At 50.5% G+C, this 23,757-nt stretch overlaps 1 protein-coding gene across 1 annotated transcript in view; it reads right to left on the reverse strand.

Moving 5' to 3' along the window:
- Positions 1-23,757, reverse strand: part of Igf2r (insulin like growth factor 2 receptor) — a 94,533-nt gene that overhangs the window by 55,840 nt on the left and 14,936 nt on the right. Inside the window, exons 2-10 of the mRNA XM_078018796.1 lie at positions 20,827-20,966; positions 15,526-15,650; positions 14,606-14,704; positions 9,166-9,298; positions 7,402-7,531; positions 5,743-5,848; positions 2,983-3,145; positions 2,659-2,824; positions 1,869-1,972 (exon numbers count right to left, since the gene is read on the reverse strand). Coding sequence (XP_077874922.1) covers positions 1,869-1,972; positions 2,659-2,824; positions 2,983-3,145; positions 5,743-5,848; positions 7,402-7,531; positions 9,166-9,298; positions 14,606-14,704; positions 15,526-15,650; positions 20,827-20,966 — 1,166 coding nt within the window. The remainder of the gene's footprint in view (positions 1-1,868; positions 1,973-2,658; positions 2,825-2,982; positions 3,146-5,742; positions 5,849-7,401; positions 7,532-9,165; positions 9,299-14,605; positions 14,705-15,525; positions 15,651-20,826; positions 20,967-23,757) is intronic.

Genomic DNA, 23,757 nt, shown 5'->3' on the forward strand with positions numbered 1-23,757 from the left:
CATCCCCAAATGAGAATAACATTCTCAAAAAAGAAAAAAGAAAAAAAAAGAGAGAATAACACTCTCAAGAGATCTCAGCTCAGTCATGAATAAAAGCCCTGAACAGAACAGGGACACAGGCTGGTGGGACTCAGACCACGGAAGCCACCTGACAGTGCAGGAGGAGGCCACTGGGGAGCCCGGGAGCCCACTGCGGCTGCGCTGCCCCGGGACCAGGAACACAGAGTAGGAGGGCTGGAACTCAGAATTCTGAGATGGTCTTGTAAAGGCGGGGCTCAGGGGAGGTAAGACAGACGGAGACCCTGCAGAGACAGGGCACACTCCAGCCAGATGGGGGTGTACCCAGAGGCCAGAGTGAGTCTTCTCACTCACAAGTCAGAGGCCCGCTGTGACCCTGCTGAGAATCCTCAGGGACGGATGCACGATGAAGCCAGGCCCGCAGGACACGCGGCTCCTCTGGACAAGGCTCCCCTGCCTTTCTAGGCTCACATTCAACCACACCCAGCCACAGGCCTGCGCACAGCTACCCAAGTTGGCGCCACTGAAGGCCCTGGCAGCCTTTGCCCACAGCCACCCCCAGGCACCTGGCGGGCTGCCCCTCGTCCAGCAGTGGAGCAGCTCTGCTCCTGCAAGCGACCTCACCCGTGCTGCCCACAACTAGCCCATGCTGACCTGTGAAGGGCAGGGTATGCCACTGGCAGCAGCCCAGTTCTGATAGCAATGCCCTGCTCTATCTCCCTCTGCTTCCAGTCCTGTGCCTGGAGGCCCATCTGTCACCACTGCACCCTCAGGCCTTCGCAAATAGGCACTAAAAAATGTATGAGTCCTGGAGTGATAAGGAAGGAGAGCCAACAGAGCCTGAGCAAAAGGGCTTAGTTAGACACTGCAAAGAAGGCCCCCAGCCCCACCAAGGCACTGGCCTGGTGGGGGTGATGGAGAGCTTTGCTGCAGCAGGCTTGCTCTCCGCTTGCTTGCCAGCTAGCAAGTTCATGAGCTCTCAGTCTGAAATCACCCCAGCTTCCCACTGCAGATGTGAGCTTCATGCAGAGCTGCCCGCCCTAGATCCGAGTCAATCATGGCGGAACAGGCCCCATGACCAAACAGTACAAGACCTGCCACAGAAAAATACACACACACACACACACACACACACACACAAAAAAAAAAAAAAACCATGGGGAAGAGCCAGAAAGACCCCCTGGGGTGGGACAGCCACATGTGTTTGCAGATGAGCTGGAAACCAAGTCTGGCCTCCAGAACAAGAGCCTGGAGCAGAGGTGGGTTGGCCTCAGCAGCAATAGGGGTCCCAGGGACAGGACAGGTCTTATGATGATGGGATCCTCTCCACAGGTGCCCTGTGTGTCTGACACCTGGGCAACTCAAGGACACTTCCTGTCACCCAGAGGAAGCTACACCTTCAACTTAAAAACCTTCCCGGAGACATTTAGCAAACCCCAGACCTGAACCCCACCACAGGCCACCGCTCTGCAGAGAGTCCCCTGAAACTCGTGACGTGAAAGGAAGGCCTACACAGCTGGTCAGCAGACCCACCTCTGCTGGGCCCGTCCTGCGCAGTGCAGTGCAGGCGCCAGACTTCAAGGCAGAAACTCCCAGAAAGCCTGGTGCTGGGCCCATTCCCAAGACAAACACGGAGAGCAGAGGAAAGTGGAAACAGGATGTGTGTGTCACTGGGGAGTGGGGGAGGGGCAAGGAGGATGCTGCTCCAACAGAAAAATCCAGCCCAAGGAGCAGAGACAGCCAGGTCCAAATGGATGCGCCATCCAGCATCCCCTTCTGAGAAAGACGCGTGCATGCACTGCTCCCACACCCTCCTGCCACAGCGGGACCTGAACCCCAAACGCACTCACCTGCAGTTTCATTGCACTCAAAGTTTATGACACTCATCCGCTGAAAACCAGAGCTACATTCATCGCCTCCAAAATATATCAGCGTGAGGTCTCCATCAGAGTATCTGTGAACACACACGCAAAACCAAAGAAGAAACTTGAATTTTTAAAATGGCTACTTGAAGCCTTTTGCACACCATCAACAAGTCAGAACTGGCATGAAAAGGCGGACACGTCCTAAAGGAAGTACTCTCCAAATCACGGGCCCGTCACCCTGCCACTGCAGAGTAACAGCAGACTGCAGGATGGTGTCGCAGCATCTTACATCTTTGGGCTGAGAACTGGGGCCTTTCCAGCTTGGCTGTGAGCAGTCTCACAACGGGACCCAGACAAAACCCACTTCAGAGAACCCATCTTCAGGCTGCTCTTGTAAAGGCGGCAACCGCGTCAAGGTCATAAGAGTCACACTACGCAAATCTGCTGAGCTGTTCCACTTTCTTACGTCATGCCCACGACATTTTGGATCCGCAAACTTCCAGAGAATTATCAAAACCCCTCAAAAACATGCATTTAAAATACAAAAGCCACATGACTGGAGCTGAAGAACGTCCCACAGGATGGTACCTTCAAAAAACAGGCTCAGAAGCAAACACTGCGAACAGTCAGTCTCACTGTGAAGTCAGGGAGAACGCGCACCTGCTTGGTGACACACGGCAACCTGCCTAAGTCGACGGGACGGAAGGCTGGCTTCCCTTTCTCCTGTACTTAGGGGGGTGAAGGTGGAGGGCAGCGGAGGGTTGTGTGCACGCACCGGAGGGTCTGGCTCTGGTGTCTCCCTGCTGCTTTAACCTGAGTGGTATCCTTTTTTTTCACTTGGCAAACTGCAGCCCCTTTGTTATTGCAGACCGGAATCTCGGCTTCTCCACAGACGTCCATATAAAACGTATACTCGTCTCCATCAGAAGCATAGGGGGACCCTAAGAAAGGAGAACACACAAGAGGGGCTTGTTTACACAAACACAGGTCTGAAAGTGCAGCATCCCCAGAGACAAGTCTGGACCCATCTCAGAGACCCCAGCCTGGGGGTGCACGTGCACTCAGCCCCCACGGCCTCAGCAGCAGAGCAGCCACGCACCTCCAGGCTGGGCCAGGGGTCTGAGGTCCACGGCGATGTCATGTTGTGCACTGCTCAGAGAACAGTTTTTGCTCTCCAGGTAATCCCTGTGGCAGGCGTACTCGGTAATCCACTCAATTTCATAACGGCAATTGGATTTAGCAGTGAGTTTAGGAATGGTGCCCTGTCAGAAACAATCAGAAAGAAGGAGAATAAAAAATGTTACATGCAGATTAAATACAGATTGCCACTGGAAAGCTCAAAGAGGGGGAGTTGGGTTTTATATATTTTCTGTTCCTGTTCTTTTAATCAATACCCAGTATGCATTTTGATTTCATAACCTATAACTCCTACATTTATTTTTGTCTTGATTTTAATTGAACTGGGTTTTGTTTTTGTTTTTGTTTTCCATTTGACTTGTAACAATTCCATTTCCTTTAACTCTACTTTCTTTCTGGTCACCATTAGGTGACACTCGGGCTGTGGCCAGCAAGTCCACCCTGAAGTTAGCGCCACCCAAGAATCACTATGACCCAGGCAGTCAGCAGTGGGTCGTGACGGTACTGATTCCCGAAGCCCAGTGCTGGGCCAGTCTGCAATGCCTCTCCTGGGACTGACAAAGGGGTCTGTGCCCAGTTCCTCTGGACTCCAGTCTGCTCTGGGGTAAGCCAGCCCATCACCCAACCAGAAGCCTGGATTCCGCCTACTGCTGCTCCCGCGTGAACTGTGAAGAGTGCTGACAGGCCCTCCTCTTAATCCTCCTTAGAAGAAACACCACTGGTCTGAGTACCAGGAATAGCTATGCTGGCGCCGATCATTCCTGAGTATTTACTGAGCACCTGCTGCAGGGTAGTCGCACTACCAAGTGCCAGGCTGACAACAGGTCACACAACTGCGGAGTGCAGGCCCAGCCCTCCCGTCCGGCCCACAACCAGTGCTTCCCAGCCTGTGGCTCAGTGCAGCCTGCCACAGACCAGCAAGAGGAGGCTGACACAAAAGCCACGTGCTGTGTTCCCACTTAGTGAAATTTCCAGAAAGGGCATGTCTACCAAGAAAGTGGACTCATGGTCATGTGGCTGCCAGGGCTGGGGTGTGACTGCTGATGGGCATGAGGTTCTCTCTGGGGTGGGGGAAATATTCTAAAGTTAAGGCTACGGTGGAGGTTGTGCAATTCTGTGAACACAGTAAGAACCACTGACTCATACTTTTTTAATCTAACTATGTGAATTCAATAAGACTTTTTAAAATGACCAGAAGCTGAGATTCCGGTCTGCAAGATGAAGACTCACTAAATACCAGCTGCCAAGACTCACTAAATACCAGCTGGGGATGTGGCTCAAGCGGTAGCGCGCTCGCCTGGCATGGGTGCAGCCCGGGTTCGATCCTCAGCACCACATACCAACAAAGATGTTGTGTCTGCCGAAAACTAAAAAATAAATATTAAAAAAGTTCTCTCTCTCTCTCTCTCTCTCTCTCTCTCTCTCTCTCCTCTCACTCTCTTTAAAAAAAAAAAAAAAAAAAAAGAGCACTCAGTGAGTCCATGGAAATGCTTAGACAGACCCTCCAAATAGGTACTGCAGGACCGCGCACATTGACCCCACCTGTCCAGCAAACAGCCTAGCAGGAAAGGAAACCTCCACCCCACCAGCAACAGGTCAGCGTCTTCTCCTGGCACCAAGAAGCGCCTCAGGCCCCCTGGAAGGAAAATGGAGGGAAATTCCCTATCCTCCTAAGCATGATAATGTGAAATGATTCTTACAAACACAGTACATATGAAAAATCCCAAACCACTACTAGCTTAGAAGATTTCAATTCACATCTGGAGGTACCAACAGAAAGTATTGTATTCTTCAGATTCACATTCAGAATTGATGTTGGACAGTAGGCCTTGGTGAGCTAACACAGGGACGCAGAAGCCTGGACATCAAAGGAGAGCTGAGCCTCCACTCACCTCTGTCCCCAGATCCCACACTCCAAACAAGCCAGCTGCCAGCCTGAAATCAGAGCCTGCTCCACATTTGTGTGGAGGAGGGGAGTGCTGTTCTCTGGCAAGAGCTCAGCCCCTTCTACTTCTCTCTACTTCTAAAGGCAGAAGTAAATTACAGGGAGCTCCTGTCCCTTCCTTCCATTAGCACCTGGCTCCCCGTTTAAGTACTTTTTAAACAGCAAAGTGACCCCTACACAGGCCTGGCACACAGGCCACTAGGTGAGGAGGACCCAAAGCAAACGAGACTCAGTCACCAGCCTCAAGGAGGCTAATAAGTATGTCAGATATGGAAAAGGCATCCAGAAGCACTGGCCTTGTGTGCACAGGCCCTGGGTTCTAGCACCGAGTGCCACAAAAATAAGCTAAAACATAAAAAGCAGCAAGAACAGGGACAATAAATCTGTCCATACACGAAAGATAACAGCGGGCAAAACGGGGACAGGCTGAAGGCAAAACAGGCAAGATGGAGGCAGTGACACTCTCCTGCAGGAAATCCAGCCTTGAGACGATGCCTACATGCTTCTCAATCACTGCCAAGATCAACCCAAGGACAAAAAAAAAAAATCTCTCCATGAACCACTTAAAATCATCTCACAAAGGACAAAACACCCCACCTTGCTCCAGGGAGATCCCCCCTTGGCTCGGTGGGAGAGCAGAAGCGGGCCGTTCAGCTGCCCAAAGTCCAGGCCCCGTGGAACACTCGCCTTTCCCCACACCAGCCGCCGTCCCAAACCAAACATGGGGACCCAGGCTCAGGGTAACTGCTCTCAGGTCACCTGCAATAAGGCACTCACCTCTCTCCGCTCCGAAGGGCACATGAATGTAATCGTCACTGCCGGGCTGTGACCATCACAGAAGTCTGGCTTTCCTGGCCCTTCCTTCACGTAACTCAGGACAAGCCTGCACATTCGGCATAGAGAGAGGGTTACATGAGGATAAATGACATCAAATTAATGCACTGCCCTGAGCAAACTGCAGAAGCAGCCAAAGGACAAAGTAACTTTATTTATCTCCATTTGGAAAAAAAATTAAAAGTATACTTTGATGAGCACTACTGTTGAAAGTCAAATTAACAAGACGACCAACATGTAAATTGAAAATACCAAGAGAAGCTGGTTGAGTAAAACAGAAACTTTTTTTTCAATGACCTAACCCAAAAAATCGAAGGCCAAGCATCTCTCTGCCCAGGGGGTCACATGGTCTTTCCCCCTCAAACAGCTCCTGAGTGCAAGCTGCAGATCTGCCTTTAAGCCTGAAGAGACCCAGAGCACCGATCCAGCAGCACAGACTGGGGCTCTCCTCCAACACCCAGAGCCCCAGGACACGGCCAGCACTGGCCGGCAGGTGCCCATCCATGCTGCCAGATGCGACAGACCTGCTGAAAACAGATGACCTGACTCTCCTCCCAGACAAGGCTTCCTTCTGCACAGAGCCCTACATTCCCCAAACTCTCGCCAACCCGCCAGGACCCAGGGTCACCCATCTGTCACTCAGCTCCCTTGCGGCTCACACGGTGAAGCCTACACCCCACACTCATCTCAGCAGCGACTGCACAGGGACCGTGAGGAGGCAAGTGAATAAAAATCAGGTCAGATGTGTGGGCCCTGCTCCAACATCGAATATGTCCCAATTAGGTAGGGACACAGGGACAACCACATGAAGACATGGAGAAGATGTCATCTGATGAGACAAGGAGGGACCTCGGAGAAACCACCCCAGGACCTTGCTTCAGACTCCGGCCTCCAGGCCGTGGAGAGTGCTCTGCTGTCTAAGGCCCAGTCAGCTGCCTGAGCAAATTAAAACAGACCCACGTGGCACACTCCCAGCACCTGCCATCACGGCCACGCTCACTGTGGGCAAGCCCCAACCTGCACCTGGACACGTTCCTACGAGCACCCAGCACCCCACGGGCTCCAGAACCCAGCCAGCGAGACACACCGACCCAAGGCCTCTAGGAATGAGAGAAAGTCAAAACCCTCATCTGTGTTCAGGCTGCGGTCACGTCCAACATGCAGAGAAAGCGTCCTCCTGCAAGAGCCGCCGGAGAGCGCGGGAACAGCACAGCCGATGCAAGGAGCAGACCACCCTGCTGGGAACCCCGTACCCAGCACACCCCCTCGGGAGGAACCTCTGCACCCTGCAAGCTGCCCCTCCGAGCGCTAAAGAAGAGGTGAGTGTGGATGCAGCACTGGAAAAAATGAGAAGGCGCCTTCAGTGAGTGTTAGCTCCCGAAGCAAACAGGGCCACGTTATTTTAGCTACAATAAGTGACACGTGATCAGAGAGAGCAACAAGCAGACCAGCCAGTGTGGCTCGGCTGTGAGTGACCAGCCATCTGACAAGCAGGCGAGGAGCAGCCTCTGAAGGCCTGTCCGGAAAGGCACAGCACCACCCGCAGTCAGGTTCCCACGGAGGATGAAGCAGTCGCAGGCCAGCCTCTGGCCGCGAACCCACCTGTCTTCGCTCACTCGCTTCAGTCCCTCCTTGGGCTGGCCAACGTCGAATGCCTGGTCCCCCCTCAATAGGCAGGCAGCAGTGCCAGCAGGACAGGCCCGCAACTGTGGACTTGAGTTCCGGAGTGAGTCTGAAAAGCATCACACGACGTCAAAACAGATCAAGACACTGGGTGTGGTGGCGCACACTGGTAATCCCAGCTACTTGGGAGGCTGAGGCAGGAGGATCACAAGCTGGAGGCCAGCAAGACCCTGCCTCAAAATACAAACTTAAAAGGATGTAACTCAGTGCTAGAACACCCCTGGGTTTAGTTCCCAGTAATGTAAAAAGATAAAAGTAAAAAATAAATTTAAAACAAACAAGATTTAAGTGTCAGAAATGGTCCTTGCATGTTCATGAAGGCCCAGGGTACTTTCAACGAAAATCAGTGAGTTGCAGAATCTCCATAAGCAACCTTCTGAAAGCCTGCAAGCCACCCCCCTCTGCACACAGCTCAGGTAAAGAAACAAAGTACTACTCTGCAAAGGACCCGAGAGGTGCCCATCCAGACATTCCAGGGCCCCCTGCATGGTCTGAGCCAAGGACTGCTCCTGTCTTCTCCCATCAGCCCACTGCCTTTGGCATCGTCCCTGATAGAGACCAGGAAAAGCCCCACCGAGGTGCAGAAACACTCGGCTGGTGGACAGAACCTACAGAGAGCTCTGGGCTCACGTCTTAGAGAGAGCGCACTTTCTTTGACTTCAGTCTAATTATAGAACCATCCGGTGACCAATGTGTGGCCTTCTAGGCCCGGAGGGACCAATGGCCACACACACCAGTCAATGCTCCCAGATGTGCTGGGCTTCCTTGGCCGTGGCCCAGCCAGCACCACAGCTGCATGGCTTCACAGCCTGCGCGGCTCGCGGTACAGCCGGTGCCTGGCGCACTGCTGGGCTTACGTGTCCACTCTGCCTCCCACCACGAGGAGCCGCCGCTGACACCAGAGAAGCAAGCCTCCCGCTCTCGAGCCCACTACCCACGGGCGGCTCAGAGGCCCACTGACGGGCTTCTGCCTGCTGCCCAGTTACGAGCACACTTACGCTGAACTTCCATCCGTCAGCAAACAATTTCCCCAACTTTTCTGAGACAGTCTTATATACTATGTGAGAAATATAAGCATAAAGAAAACACTAAAAATGACCTTTATATTACTTAATCACCAGAAAAGTTTACTCAGCACTATCACTGGTGACACTGTGGAAAGACCCCACTGGCCTGCGGACCTCAACTCAGCCCGAGGGACACGGAGCGGACAGTGCACGGCTGCCTCTCAGGCTCAGTCAAGTCCACGGCCCTCGTCAGATGCAGGCCATCTACGCACAGGCTTCAGGAAACTTGGTAAAGACACCATGCTCCTCACACTCATTCTGACACTACAAAGGGAGACACAAAGAAGCCAGAGCCCCAACACACTTCAGGATCAAGTGGCCAAAGTATTTGTCACCCCATGGTCCCTTCTACCAAGCGTGCCACTCAAAGCCACGGGACCTGGGCACCCCCGGCAGGCTGACCAACACTCCCTCGGTGTAAAGTGCGGCAGAGAGAAGAGCAGATCAGAGGAACAGCCTGGACGGACCCGGGGGCAGTGCTCTCTGGGGACACAGATGGGAGGAGAGCTCTCTTGCAGGGCCTAGCTGGTGACACCATGTACAACTTGGAACAAAGGAGGGACAGCCTTTCAGGTCATCTCCACCACCAGCCCCTCACGCCCACTGAGGTTCTCACCTATGTCCCTACAGACATTGATGAACAGAGAAGTGTCCGGATCAGAGTCGTCCACCAAGTAGCCACCACTTATCTTGATGAGCGGATTTAAATCATGCTTCTTCAACTCTCTGTCAAACACGTAGCACGGCACCTGGAAGAGGGGAGAGGGGTCAGCATGAGACTCGGTCAACACACGCCTGGGGACTGTGTCAGGCAGACCTATGATCGTGTCACACAACAGGGTCTCCATTCCTGAGGCTACAGGGCCACAACCACCCTTGAGGAAAAGGGGGACAGAGCAAAGGCGGACGGTGGCCCTCCCCACTGGGTCACTCAGCAGGCTATGATGCCCACCATGGGCGTCCTCCCTGTCTCCTTCCCGCTCAGCTCCCATCTGCTTCTGAAGTTTTAGCAGAATTCCTGGACGTCCCTGTTCACCACCTCCCCGCACCTCCGCTCTCTCCTGAACACCCTCACGGAGGTGCTTCCCCTCCCGCAGCGATGGCGTCAGGCCTGCCCAGGCACGCCCCTCCCCTGCTGCCGCACCTGACGCTGTTTCTGAGTCCCCTCACTCCCCTCCAACCGCAAGCAGCGCTACCGGCCCCGGCCACCCCCAGAAGCTGTTTCTGCCTTTTGCTTCCTGGGCAAGAGGCACCTGGCCTCCTTCTGCCCCACCTCTCAGCCTCCTGGGACATTCCTCAGGGTCCTCCGACACAGGTCTAAACAGAGGTGCTCCACAGCTGTGTATCCGACCTCGTCGTCCCTGTGTATGCTCACCCTCTCGGTGTCCCCCTGAATGGCTCCACACACCTGCAGATGACCCCAGACTATGCCTCTCCCACTTCTGATTTACGGAGCCCACAAGAGATGCCGAGTTTCTAAGCACAGACCCAAGAACGCTCAGGTTCAAACCTGATGCTGACAGTATGACCAGGTGCGAACTGACCTCTGTGCCTCAGTTTCCCCACATGTCACGTGGGAACAAGAGACTGTCCACAGGGCTACTGCAAGGCCTGGCTAAGTCACTGCATGTGCAGCTACTGCTGCAGCACATGTGCGTCTGAGCCAGTGCCTGCACCCGCCCGCCATCCTCCCCGGCGGCCCAGGACGCACACATGCGTTTGAAACTCCACATATTTAAAATGGGGCTTGGATATCTCCCCACACATGCTCTTACCCCAATGGTCCCAGTAAATGGGACAGTCACTAAGTCAGCTGTCCAGGCCAAAACTGAACCACACCCACCCCTTGTTTCCTCTCACATTCTCAATCCAACCACTGGCAAGTTCTGCCACTTCCACCTTCACACTAAGCCCTGGATCTAGCTCTCTCTCCACCTCCACCATTACCACCCTGTACAGACCCAGGTCTCCTGCCGGCAAGCGTCTCTTAACTGGTCCCCAGCTTCTGGCTTTGATGCGCCCCAGGCCCAATCCTTCAGAGGGAAATCAGGCCACATCACTCCTTGCTCCAAGTAGCTTCCCGTTACCCAGAGGATGAAATCCAAAACTCCTCAACGGCCCTCTCACTCCACACACCACGCAAGCCTCCTGGTGGCCCTGGAAGCCAGAGGCTGACCGGCTCTCACCCTCACTTCACTCACTCTTGAGTAATGTCACCACCTAGTAAGGCCTTTGGGAAATCTTTATCTAAAACACGGATCTCCACCTCCATGGCTTCACTCAGGCCCATTCTTCAGGCGCAGAGGCGAACGGTACCGGATCTGCTGGCCATCTGCTGACCGGTCGGCTTCCTCCCATAGAATGTGGGTCCTTGAAGGCAGGCTCTGTCTCGGGCAGTAACCCTCACCTAGCTCAGGACGATGCCAAAGGCACCACAGGAGCTGCGCCAGTGTCTGCTCCATAACACACGGAGCTCCGCTCCTCCCGGGAGTCTTCAGTCACCCTTACCAATTCTAGATTCATTACCACACTCTCATCTCCATGAATTAATGGCTTTTTATTTTTAAAACGTCAAGGAACCCATTACAGTTGGCAGACCTGTGCTTTGAGTGTTCTGTCACTCTGAAGCAAAGCACGCAAGCCCAGAGATGCAGCCAGGAGCGGAAAAGGCCCCGTCACTAAGGGAACACCATCCACTGTCAGGACTTCATTTGAAATACTCTCAGAAGTTTTATTTTCAAAATAATATACTGGAATCGTTTTATTTTATTTATTTATTTATTTTAAAAAGAAGGAAAGACAGTGTGTGTGGTTTTTTAAAATATTTATTTTTTAGTTTTCGGCGGACACAACATCTTTGTTGGTATGTGGTGCTGAGGATCGAACGCGGGCCGCACGCATGCCAGGCGAGCGCGCTACCGCTTGAGCCACATCCCCAGCCCCACTGGCATCATTTTAATTGTCCCAAAGAATATTCTAAAAATCCATGTTCTCAGTGTTCTGTGATCATCTCAGAGTATTTAACTTTGTTAACTTTCCATGGATAAATTCCCTAAAATCTTATCTTCAGACTGATGCAATTCACAAACAGGTCTAAGTACAAAAGTTAACTGCTTAATACTTAGCTTTCAAGTTTTCCTAGAAAGATGCTCTCAAACCTGCAGGAAAGCTTTAGACCACTGACCTTCCCCTGGCAGGCCAGATTCCAGAGATTTCATGGACAGCCAAGGGACTGTATCAAACAGCTTCACCTCCACACAGCCTCGGGGCACGGGACTCCTGCAAACCAGATCCCTAAGGTAAAATCTCCCACCTGACAGGCTCCTCAGACAGAAGGATCCCGTTGATAAAGGCTGTGGTGGGAGGAGGCAGGAGGCCTCTCCGACCCCAGCTGGAAGTAAGCAGGCACACAAGCCCTGCCCAGCCGACGGCTCAATCCCCCAGAAAGGCAAAAGAAAAGGTTACTATTGCCAATTACAATTGAGTTGCAGGAAAAAGCAACCACACATGCCCCCAGTCCTGCAAAACTAAAGCTTGTCAACCAACTGCAAGGTCATACAAAAACATTCACTTCCAAGGAGAGTGAGTGGGCTGGCTGGATAGCGCAGGAAACCGCTGTGAGTCAAGGGAGCAAGACGGCATGTGGCAAGAGCGCAAGACAGGGGCCACCCTGGGAAGAATCCCAGCCAGCAACTTCAGGCTGTCTCACTCTCCCAGAGGTTGAGGGACTAGCCGGACACGGAGGCTACTGGGTTGCTCCCGCTTCTGACCTCACTGTAAAGAGCTAAGGGGACATTCAGAAGGCTGGAATGTCCCAGCCTGGGAGAGGCTGTTTGCCAGCTTCAAACCCACTCTGACAGCGTGGCCGGTACTGTTCCACGCCTCTTGGTCTTACTTATAAAACTAGCGAGAACTCTGAGATGCTAGTGGTGCAATTTATGCCTCTGAGGGTGTTAGCATAGGGGACGTACATATTCAGTTGTTTTAAGGGAATAATTATCTTAAAAACCACTCCCAGGATCCACTGAGCAATCGTTACAGTACATGCAGTTCTAAAGGGCTGTTCGGGACTCCCATAAGAAGGCCCGTCAGCTCCCTCTGCAAGTGACAGAGGAAAACTCGCAAAGACTGCGAGCCACCAACAGACTGGAGATGGACGACTGGGACGCTAAACCAGCCGGAGATGTTTTGAAGGATGGTGAATGTTTCACATGCACACAAGCCTCTGCCTTTTAAGGTTATCACACCATAAAAGGGGTAGCCATTATCACAGTGAAGTCAGGACAGAGGGCACGAGCTTTATTAAGATCTGCTACCGGTGACAGTGGGACACTTTCAGCAGTCACTGTGCTCTCCAGTCTTCGCATCTAATAAAGCCACCCCTACAGCAGAAACAGGTCAGCCAGGAGGGCAGGTCTCTGCACCGTGAGCCCACAGGCTCCCTAAAAGAAAGAACCACCTGCAAACCTAACAGAATTCTGACTGCTCCGTCCACGACGCGCTCTCAACGACGAAAGCCAAGTGAGGAAGGCCCCAGCGGCCGCCCACACCTACGGACAACTGAGAAGTGCAATTGATTCTCTCAGGTCTGCATATGGACTGACAGAAATTAAAGGGCACTGACAAAAACACAGACTGCACCCCCGCCAGCCGACCCGCAAAACTGCTCAGCACAGAGACCGGCACACTCTTCCCGCCAAGGGCCACGGGGTATATCTCAGGCTCTGTGGGCCACACAGATCGCCATCACAGATTCTTTTTTTTTTTCAAAACCCTATAAAAATGTAAAAGAAAATTCTTGCTCGGCCGGTGAGCTAGAGCATGGTTGTTTGGAAAGTAACTGTTTCACAGGCAAAGAAACATACAGTCAGCTTGGCAAGGCAGGGTAAGGGGGCACTCAGCAGAACACCACCACGGGCACCACGGGCATCCCAGCCGTCGAGAACGTCTGTGGGGCCAAGAGAGGGCTAGGGCCTCGTGGGAGAGCAGACAGGGCCAGCCAACTGCATGGGCTTCCTGACGACCGCCCCCAAGTGGCTTGCAGTGCTTCTCCTGCCACCGACGGTGTCCTGTCCAACAGCTCAAGTTTTAAAACCTTAATGAAGTTTAAACCTCCCAAATGTCACCCTTAGTCCACTTTAACGTTTCTCTCACTGAGCACACTTTAGGCTCTCTTCTGGAGGCAACCTTGCCTCCTCCACGTCACTGTCTTCTTCAACACATGGTTTCAACTGAAAAATCAGTGATAATCTATTATTTGTCACTTGAATTTTTAAAAAACAAACATCTTTTTTTGCCCTTTCTTAAACTCTGTGATATTAGGCTGCCAGTAAAAAGCACTGATCAAGCCATCTGCAAGTGACCAGCTCTCAACAGTCTCTGATCCTTGAGAACAAAAAGCTAACCAGGTGCAGCAGTGCACACCTGTCATCCTGGTGACAGGAGACTAAGGCACAAAGATTCTAAGTTGAAGGCCAGCCTGGGCAACTTATCAAGACCCTGCCTCAAAACAGAAAATAACACTGGGTCTGACGAAGCTCAGTGGTAAAGCACCCCTGGGTTCAATCCCCAGCACCAAAAAGAAAAAAAACACTAACAGAAAAGTGTGAGAAGAATCAGTTATCTCAACAGGACAAGCTGTTAGCAAGGCTCCTGTGGGAAGAGTAAATAACTTAACCCAGTCCCAACCATGTGGCATAGCTTACTTCATTACACAGCTCCAAAAACTAGTAACTAAGTTGCCTTATATGGGTGAGTCGGTCTAGTTCCAATCTAGACCAAAACATCACAATCCGTGACATTTTAAATGCCCTATCATAAAAATAAGAACCACTCAGAAAAGTCTTTACAATTAAATCACACGGTGTCTCTATTCAAATGCAGATCTTAATAAAGCCCGTGCCCTCTGTCCTGACTTCACTGTGATAATGACTACACCTTTTATGGTGGGATAACCTTAAAAGATTTTTTTTCACCCTGAAAAGTTGGGATCAGTATTTCAAATCCTAAAGGTCCCCAGAAGAGACTTCACAATCATTGATCTTCAATTCTGTTACCTCTTTATTAGCTTTAAAGATGTCCTTCTTGCAGGCTGCTGTGGTCCTCCACTCAAAGTAATGCACACACTCTGTGGCAGTCACAAATTCAGGAGTTCCCTATTTAAAAAAAAACAATTGTTACCGTACTATATAGTTTCTTTTCTAAAGAGAGAGCACAGTAAAGGCTACTAGCAATACAGAAGAAGACAGGGGACACAACAGCTTTAGTCAAACTAGGTCATCAAGAAGTTCCCACGTGGAGACATTTGGAGACAAAGGCTTCCTGAAACTCTGCTCGAATCTGAGTGTAACCAGTCCAGAACTGCTCCACTGCCCCACCACGCAAGCACAGCAAGCTCCCGGGACGCGATCCTCAGGGTCTTCTGCTCCCAAACTCCAAATGTGCTCTGAACCAAACGCCAGCAAAATCAGGCGGAAAGCGTGACCTCATGCTTCCTAGGAAAAGGCTCCTGTGAGGAGCCTCCTGACACAGTCAGAACACCCACCGACTCCCATCTCGGACCAGCTCCTCCTGCCACTGACCAGCGCTGACTCCAGACTGGCCAACCATGACACCCGTGAGACATGCCACTCAGGAGAGATTAACCTCGACAGCCCACACGTAAACCAAGGAGCTCTTCACAATTCTGATTCTTGCCCCGTGAACACGGGATTCTTGAGGGAAATTAAAGAGCAGAAGCTTACTCTGCAACCTAAACCTTCCCAGTTCATGCTGCTGCTAACAGATTCTTTTCAGATCTCAGTGTGAGTAACAGTGCAGCCCAGAGGCTGATCCAAAGTGAACAACCGTGGCTCTGTTTTCAGAGGTCTTCAGGTGAGAGCTCATGGGCCTGAAGGTGCAGCAGTCATAGCTTTAAATCCTAAAATGATACCCAGAAACGCCTTGGCCGTTTCCCTCGGCCTGACCTGCCACTCACCAGGGTTTTCCCACACAGGAAGGTGATGCTGCTCTGGATTCTGTGGCCTGTGCCTTGCTGACCGCAGCTGTGGGTCGTGTTGAATTCCAGAAGTGACCTGGTTGCACTTTTCAAAAGAGAGTCGCCTGTTTGGAAAGAGAATGAGCAGGCTATGAAACACACAGAACCACAAAACCATTTCCAAGGAGAAGCAAACTGAAAGCGGCACTACCCTTCATCTGAAAGCTCATAAACCTGCAAAATCATCCCTGCCCAGAATTCTCACCTCAGGAATGGCAGCCCACCCCGGCTAGGTGTTCAGTCAGGCCCAGACACAACCTGACTCCTGTCTCCAGCCTCTACTACCTTCGGACATCAGAAAGTTCAGCTGCTTGTCCCTCACTTCAAACCCATCCACATCTCTCCAGCTCTACCACCTCGTGCCTCCACCCTTATCTTGTCCCTCACCATCACCCTTCCCCATTCATCTTCGACCAATGTTATCTTCAAAAACATAAATCAAAATGCGTAACTCAGATCCTTTAATGCTTCTCAATGCACATGCATTTTAGAAAGGACGATTTTTTAGAAAGGCCTGTAAGTAGGGTGACTGTGTCTGGGTTTGTGTGGGACATTACTGTGATAATTCAGAATAAACTACATAAAATCAGGGTTGGTCAGGAATAGGTAAACTGACCAACAGACTAGAAAAGAGGCCAACAGACCAAAGAGCACAGAGACACACCTCAAACTTTTATTAGGAGGAAGTCCTGCAGAGGGACGTGGGGGGCTACTCAATAAATGGCCCTGGAAACAAAATGGTCATCCACAAGACAGAGACAAAACCGGATTCCTGCTTACCAATGTATACAAAAACAAACTCTAAATGGATTGAAAAACATTAAAAATCAGACTTTAAAAACTGTAGAAAATACCTTTCATGTCTTAATGTGGGCAAAGATTTCTTAAGAGTACAATAGGCAAAATTAACTCTTAGGAAATTTAACCAAAAACTAGCCTAAGGGAACCAAATAAGTGATAAACTAGAATATCCACAGACTAGCAAAGAACTAACATCAAGAATATCCACACATAGCTAGGCACTGTGGCACACGCCTGTAATCCCAGGGACTCAGGAAGCTGAGAAAGAGCTTCAAGTTCAAAGCCATCTTCAGCAATTCAGCAAGGCCCTAAAGAACCCCATGAGACCTGATCTCAAAATGAAATGTAAAAAGGGCTGGGGATGTTGCTCGGTGGTTAAGCACCCCTGGGTTCAACACCCGTATCAAAAATAAATAAATAAATAGTATCACCTACAATCATACACGATTTTTTAAATAATTTAAGAAAATACACAATGAATTACCTATAGCTGAGAGCACACCAAGGAGGAGAGCACACCAAGGGAAAGCCACTGTCTAGTCACAGTGAGTTCTGACATCAAAGGCAAAGAAAATTCTAAGCTTCCAGAGAGAAAAGCCAGGTCACATCCAGAGAACAACCAATGTACAATGGACAGGACACTATCTGACATAAAAGAACCATCCATCAATAGATAGGAAGGGGAGTTCTTTACCACTGGCCACCAAGTAACTACAGATCAGGCCACATGACATATCGTTTACAGCTACCTACCTGGTTTGCAAAAATTAAACACTGAGCTGAAAGTACGATGATCCAGGGCTCTCCTATGTTGCTGGTGGAAATGTAAATTAGTACGACCATTATTTAGTTAGCAGGACAATTTGTCCTAAGATTGGATGCTCTTGTACCATGGCTGGGCTATAACAGTCTAGAGTATGCATACACACAAAGGAATGTCATGCTTACATAACTATCTGTAACAAGAAATGTGAAAGATTATCTACTGCTCTTCACGATAGCCAAAACCTGGAAACAACCCAGAGGCTCCTGAGGAGAAGAGTGGGGAAGTGCGCTGTTGTAGACACACACTACAAAATACTGCAGCAGTAAGAAGTGGCAGACCACAGTGAACACCAGGGATATTTTGGCAACACACTATTACTATTATCATAAGTCCCAAAAAGTTATGCATAGCAAAAGGTATAGTTTTAAATAACATTAATAACATACGTACCTGGTTTTTCTAGAAATAAGAGTAAAAAATTTTTGGATACAGTACATAGCAATAAAATCGTCTAAATACAGGATGTGAACTAATGACTATTCCCAATAGAAAACAGGGAAGTGTGCAGGGGGAGCAGATGACGGCTGCTGTCAAGATCCTCCTTTTGTTAGAGGTGGGTTTCACTGTAGTATACAAAACCACCTGATTTTCAAGAAGGAAAAGGTCAAGGTTCCTCCCTAGATTAACAATGAACATGACATGAACTCAGATTAGAGCTGGTTTAACCCCTCATTCTCCTGACTGAGGCCCTGGGGAGGCAAGCGCGGGAGAGGCTGAAGAGGGCAGAGGGTGAAATAAGATGCCAGTGAGCAAGAGGTCAACCCCTTAGGAAAGCCCACAGCAAGGGACTCACAATAGGGCAGTTCTTTCTTGTGCCTCCATCAGTGTAAAGGTCTGCCCGACGTCCTTCTGTTGCAGAATATTTTTCCTGACCAGCTCATGCAAAGAGCACACAGCCCATCCTTGTGGAGGCTTCCAGAGCTGAGGCTGTGGCAGGTTGGTGGGCGGGGTTGGGACAGGGCATGGAAGTGGGCGGGGCCAGGTGAACCCAGGAGGTGAGCAGCATGGGGGAGGCGGAGGATTTTGTGGCCAAGCTTGAGGGAGACAGGGTAGAGGACTTGGGCGAGGTCAGGGGTGTGACCAGGGAATGTGGGGCGGGCTAGGAAGCCAGGTGGAGATGGACAGAGCAACAGGCACTGGAGGGTGGGTTGAGGCTGGGGACAGGCCGCCTAGGAGGCAGTGCAAGGTCAAGCTCCAGGGCAAGGCAGGGGCTTGCCCCACCTTGGGGAGCCCATGAATGCCTCCTGTCCTCGCACAAGGCCTCCAGGCCTGGGCTGAGCTCCCAGAGGCCCATGTGAATAGGCTGGCACTCCAAAAAGGAGATGGACAAGGACACTGACCTGGGGCAGATGTACTGGCGCCTCCACACCCTCAGGTTGTTCAGGTTATTCCACACTAGGGCCTCAGCTTTTTTTTTTTTTTTTTTTTTTGTACAAGAGATTGCACCCAGAGGCACTTGACCACAGAGCCATATCCCTATCCCTTTTTATTTTGAGACAGGTCTCGCTAAATTGTTTAGGGCCTTACTTAATTGTTTAGGGCCTTGCTTAGTTGCTGAGGCTGCCTCTGAACTTGCAATCCTCCTGCCCCGGCTTCCTTCCTTCCCTCATGGGGTTTCAGGTTGTGCCCCCGTGCCAGGCACAGCTCCTCTTGACCTACTGTGGAGCCAGCTTTTGTGGCTGTTTGGAAAGTTCACCTTTTTTGCTTTCTAGCAAAATCATAAGTTAATCTCTCGCTGCCTCTCAGAGTAGTGCATACCTCCCCCCATTCCCATTCTAACTGTTACCGGTCTGGTGCAAACCTGAACTCTGGGACACAGCCCTGAGTAAGCACCCCAGCCCCAGGGCGGCCTGTCAGCACTTACAGCCATCGCTGCATAACACGTGGCAAATTGTCTATCTACTTTAGGCTCCAGTATCTTCATTTGTAAGATGAGGGATATGAAATCACTTACTTCAAAAGGCTGCTGAATAAATGAAATGTTTTATTTAAACACGAGACCTGACACCTAAATGCAAACAAATGTTGTTTTTATTGTACACTCCAATTAGTAAAATCACGTTTATTCAGATTACCCCCATGCTAACATCCACGTCACTCAGGGAGTCTGAGGCTCCGAAAAAGGTACCTGTCGTGTATGTCCACAGGTGAAAAAGGACCCTGGAAACTGCTGATTCAAATCATGAGCCTCAACCATAACTTAGCCTTGACTCATCTAGCTGCCTGGGTCTCTCCCTTGAGCAAACTACCCGCTCCCCCCGCTCCCCCGTAAAATCACCTCTCTATCACTATCACCAAGAATCTATAAAGGATCCAACACCTTCCAGAAACTACCACCTCCTTCTTGCCTTTCACAGCCTACAGAACCTGGTCTCTGACTTTTCCAGCAACGCCCATCTCATAAGCATCCTCCTGGTGGCCTTTCTGCACCTGTGTCAGGCATGGTATATACACTGCACTTCGCTGCCCCCAACTGCCAGACACACTTCCATTAGCCAAAAATATTATACGCTAGTATTAGAAACAAAGTCAAGAGTAAAACTACCTTTTCCCCTTTCTGAAATCTAAACACCACTGGCCAACAGGCTCACTCATGGTCTCTCTGAATCATCAAAAGATCCCAATGAGGAAACGGGCAATCTTCCCCCAAGTTGTCTACACGGACCACCAAGTAACACAACTGGTCTGACCCGGGAATCCAGCACAACCAGGTCTTGCTCAGCTGTCCATCCCGGGCCTCAGAGCCCTCCCGCCTGTCCTCAGCTGAGGGAAATGGAACAGTCGGCCCTCCCAGGAGACCTGCACCTCTTTATCTGCATCTCCTAACAGACGGCCACAGTAAGCCCTCGCCCCAGCACCCTCTTCTGACTACTGCTGGACCCTGCTCCAGACACCAGTCTCCACTCCACCACTGTTCCTCATGACAGAACAGCACCTGTCATCTCAACTGCCTGGGTCAGAAGTCACCTCGGAGACCACACTGTGTCCCCTCCTATGGGCATCTGCCATAACCCCACTCCATGTGACCTGGCAGAGCTGTCGATCCACGGGGACCCACAACCCTCAACAGGAAGGGATCCTGACCGAAAAGTAATTTGGGGAAATGACATGAGTCCAAGAAAGGAAAAGTGGCACTTTCCCGTGAGATCACCACTCCTCAGGACTACTTGATTTTTAATGTAAGCCTAAGGCCAGCAAGCTAAGGTCAGACCGTGAGGACGCACCACCCAAGAATCAGACACCAGAGAAGAAGGACGAAGGGCGCAGGGGAGGGAGCTGGACAACAGGAACCAGACGCACGGGGGCAAGAGGAGATGGCGCAAGAGGATGGGAAGGGAGAGCCCTGCAGGAAGCATCTTTCTGCATTAAATACACATCTGCATAATTCTCCCCAACTGTTGTTTTCATCCGATCCTCTAGATCCACTAGACGGAGGGAACCTAATCTTATCATCTCATCGGGGACATGACACTTTAACTATTATAAAACATACAATGAAAGTACTATAAGATACTCAGCTGTGGACCCAGCTCTATCACACACTGCCCTCAACATGAAGCCATCTGTGAACTGATGTCCTGCCACCAGGGCATCTTGCAGTCGCTTATACTTACCCACTGAGCGGTAGATGCCGGTCTTCAAGTCGTACATACAAACAGCACTGGACGGCCCACACTGACCAATGTCCACATTTCCACAGATGCTGATTTTATAAAGTATGCTATTTTGGGTATCAACAGCTTCCCATATAAAACTAGAAAGGAAAAAAGAACAACTTGTCATTGATTTGCCAACAATTAAACTTCTCTTATTTTACCTTCAAGTCACACTTGCTTAAACAACCACAAACTAGAAGATACTTTCTTTAACCAAAATACTGAAGCCAAGTATGTTAAGTTGAAAAGAAGTCAGAGCAGAAACCACTAAATATCACCTCTCTCTGGGAAGATCTCCCTGAAGCCACCACAGGACCTAACAATCACCAAGACTAAAATCGACCAGTAAGATGATAACTGCTGAGGAATCACACCAACCATAAGGGAGTAACTTTTCCAATGGCCCAAAATGCTGAAAAGCCAAGTGAATGTTGGCTAACTTTTTAGTTTTTGCAGACTTTACTTAAAAAAAAAATAGTTAAAACCAGTTCTGGCATGGAAGACAGTCCTCCTTCTGATGTGACCTCGTACAGTCACAGTGCAGATCTGAACTGACAGCATAAGCTACAACTACCTGACTCCAACTACCTGACTCCACATGGGAGGAAGTCGGCTGAGGCCCACTCTCTGGAGTGAGTGCACTCCCTGTCCCCTCAGAGCCAGGCAAGCTGCTCCAGAAGGACCTGATGGCCAATGCACCTGCACAGGGAACAAAACAGCTGGCTTGTCACCTCTGTCCAATTATCCTGTTCTCTGCTCTTCCCTGGGAGAAGGGTGTGTGTGTTTTGTCAAATGCAACCAACTCCCCAGCAAAGGCAGAAAGAGAAAGGGAGGACAGGGTCTAAAAACTTATTTGCAGAATGCAGAACACCTCATTGCCTTTAGTTCAGGGAGACTGCCAAGGCCCGGCCTTCCGAGATGCGAGGGTGGGTGAGACCACCAGCCTTCACCTGCAGCTCACCCCTGCTGCAGGGCCCTCTGAGGAGAGGAAGAGCTGGCTCACACAAGCAGCCACTTCCAGAGCTTTGCACCTGTCTCTGGGGCTCTGGAGCAGTGACTCAGCACAAAACCACACCCCATGCACCCTCTGAGCCTAGAATGTCTCCCACATAGCCTTGTCCAGCAACAGAGGAACCAAAGAGCCTTCTCTGGGTCAATGGCAAACAAGGCACCAGGCACCCCGTGAACCTCTGTCTGGGGAGCAATCCGATCCACCTCCCAGCAGCCAGGGGAGGCAAGCACACACAGGCAATGCCGTGTCCCCAGCAGGCTTTGGCCAGGGAACTGCTACAAACCTGAAAAACAGGTTGTTGAGTGCCCAGCCTTGGGGTGACCACAGGTTTGACAGCAGTTACTCAACTCGACTTCTACATCAGTGAGAGCTCAGCTGCCTCCTGGAGTGAGGAGGATCAAACCTGAGAAAATCCCCAGCGGATCACCCAGCCCAGAGAAAACGGCCCACACAGGATTCTTCCCTGCCCTGGGCCACCCTCACTCCCTGGTTCCCCCAAGTATTTCTTGAACCAAAAAGACAAAGGTCCCTGGCCTGCTGGACTGCATATTCCAGAACACTCAGAACAATCCCACCTGCGGGCAGACGCCGGTGAGCACACCACCAGAATGTGGGAGCACGTGACCAGCTACAGCAGACGGGGGTCTCCTGAAATGGCAGGGACCTGACCAGCAGGACCAACCCCAGGGAAGGAGGAGCACACCAGGCAGACGGCCGGCCACTGCAGGGTGCTGAGGCAGGGAACCTACCACACGCACAGAACAGAACCGAGCCAAGCGGGCAGGGGACAGCGGCTGGCAATGGGCGAGACCAAGGAGGTGGGAGACATACCCCTCTGTCAGGCAGGGGCCTGATTTAATACCTCAAGTAAAGGAAGGCCACTCAACACTGAATTTTTCCTGAAAAGCTTAAGCTCAAGTTTTTATTTGTGAAGTATTAGTGAATTTTTTATTATTAATTATGGTTAATTACAGAAAAAAAATGTTAATCCTTTATTGAGGAGCCATGACTAAGTTTTTCCAATTACTAGTCAGTAGATTAAAAACCTCAACATGACCTCCTTAAAGTACTTCACAGTCCTAAGCACACGATAGATACCTAAAGGTATAATTTTAAATGAGTCAACCAGTCGGAATCCACCCTAAAGAAATTCACACAGGCCGGGGACAGTGGTGCACACCTGTGATCCCAGCTAATCCAGAGGCTGAGGCAGGAAGATGGCAAGTTCAGGGCCAGTCTGGGCAACTTAGCAAGCCCTATGTCAAAGCAAAATAAAATGGGCTGGACGTAGCTTTGGGGTGAAGTGCTTGCCTAGCATGTGTGAGCCCTGGATTCAATCCCCAGTACTGCAAAAAGAAAAAAAGAAAGAAAAAAAAATCCACATAGCACCTAAAATGCTATGCTTTTCTTTAAAACCAGAAACACACTGCTGTTTCTGCAGAGTGATGTTTACATAAGGTGACTGTAAAAAGTATGTGTTTGGGAAGAAGAGAAATGGAAAGGAGTAAAACAAGGAACATCGTCCTGGTCACCTGGAAATCAGGATTCCTAGGCAGCTGCCTGGTTACAGTCGATTCTTTTTATGTTTGCATTTTTTAATATATTTTAGCTGTAGATGGACACAATACTTTTATTTGTTTTTACTTATTTATTTTTAATGTGGTGCTAGGGATCGAACCCAGTACTTCACGCACCTAGGCAAGCACTCTACCACCTAGGCAAGCCTCTACCACTGAGACACAACCCCAGCCCCATATCTGCATTTTATTCCTTTTTTTCCTCAAGACTTATCATAATGTACATGGTGCTGGGAGCAGGCAGGACAGGTTATTAAAGCCCTCCACACCCTGGCTCTTCCCAGGGCTGGCAACCTCCAC

The sequence above is a fragment of the Ictidomys tridecemlineatus genome, chromosome 8, assembly GCF_052094955.1.
Source record: "Ictidomys tridecemlineatus isolate mIctTri1 chromosome 8, mIctTri1.hap1, whole genome shotgun sequence".
Classification (NCBI taxonomy): Eukaryota; Metazoa; Chordata; class Mammalia; order Rodentia; family Sciuridae; genus Ictidomys; species Ictidomys tridecemlineatus.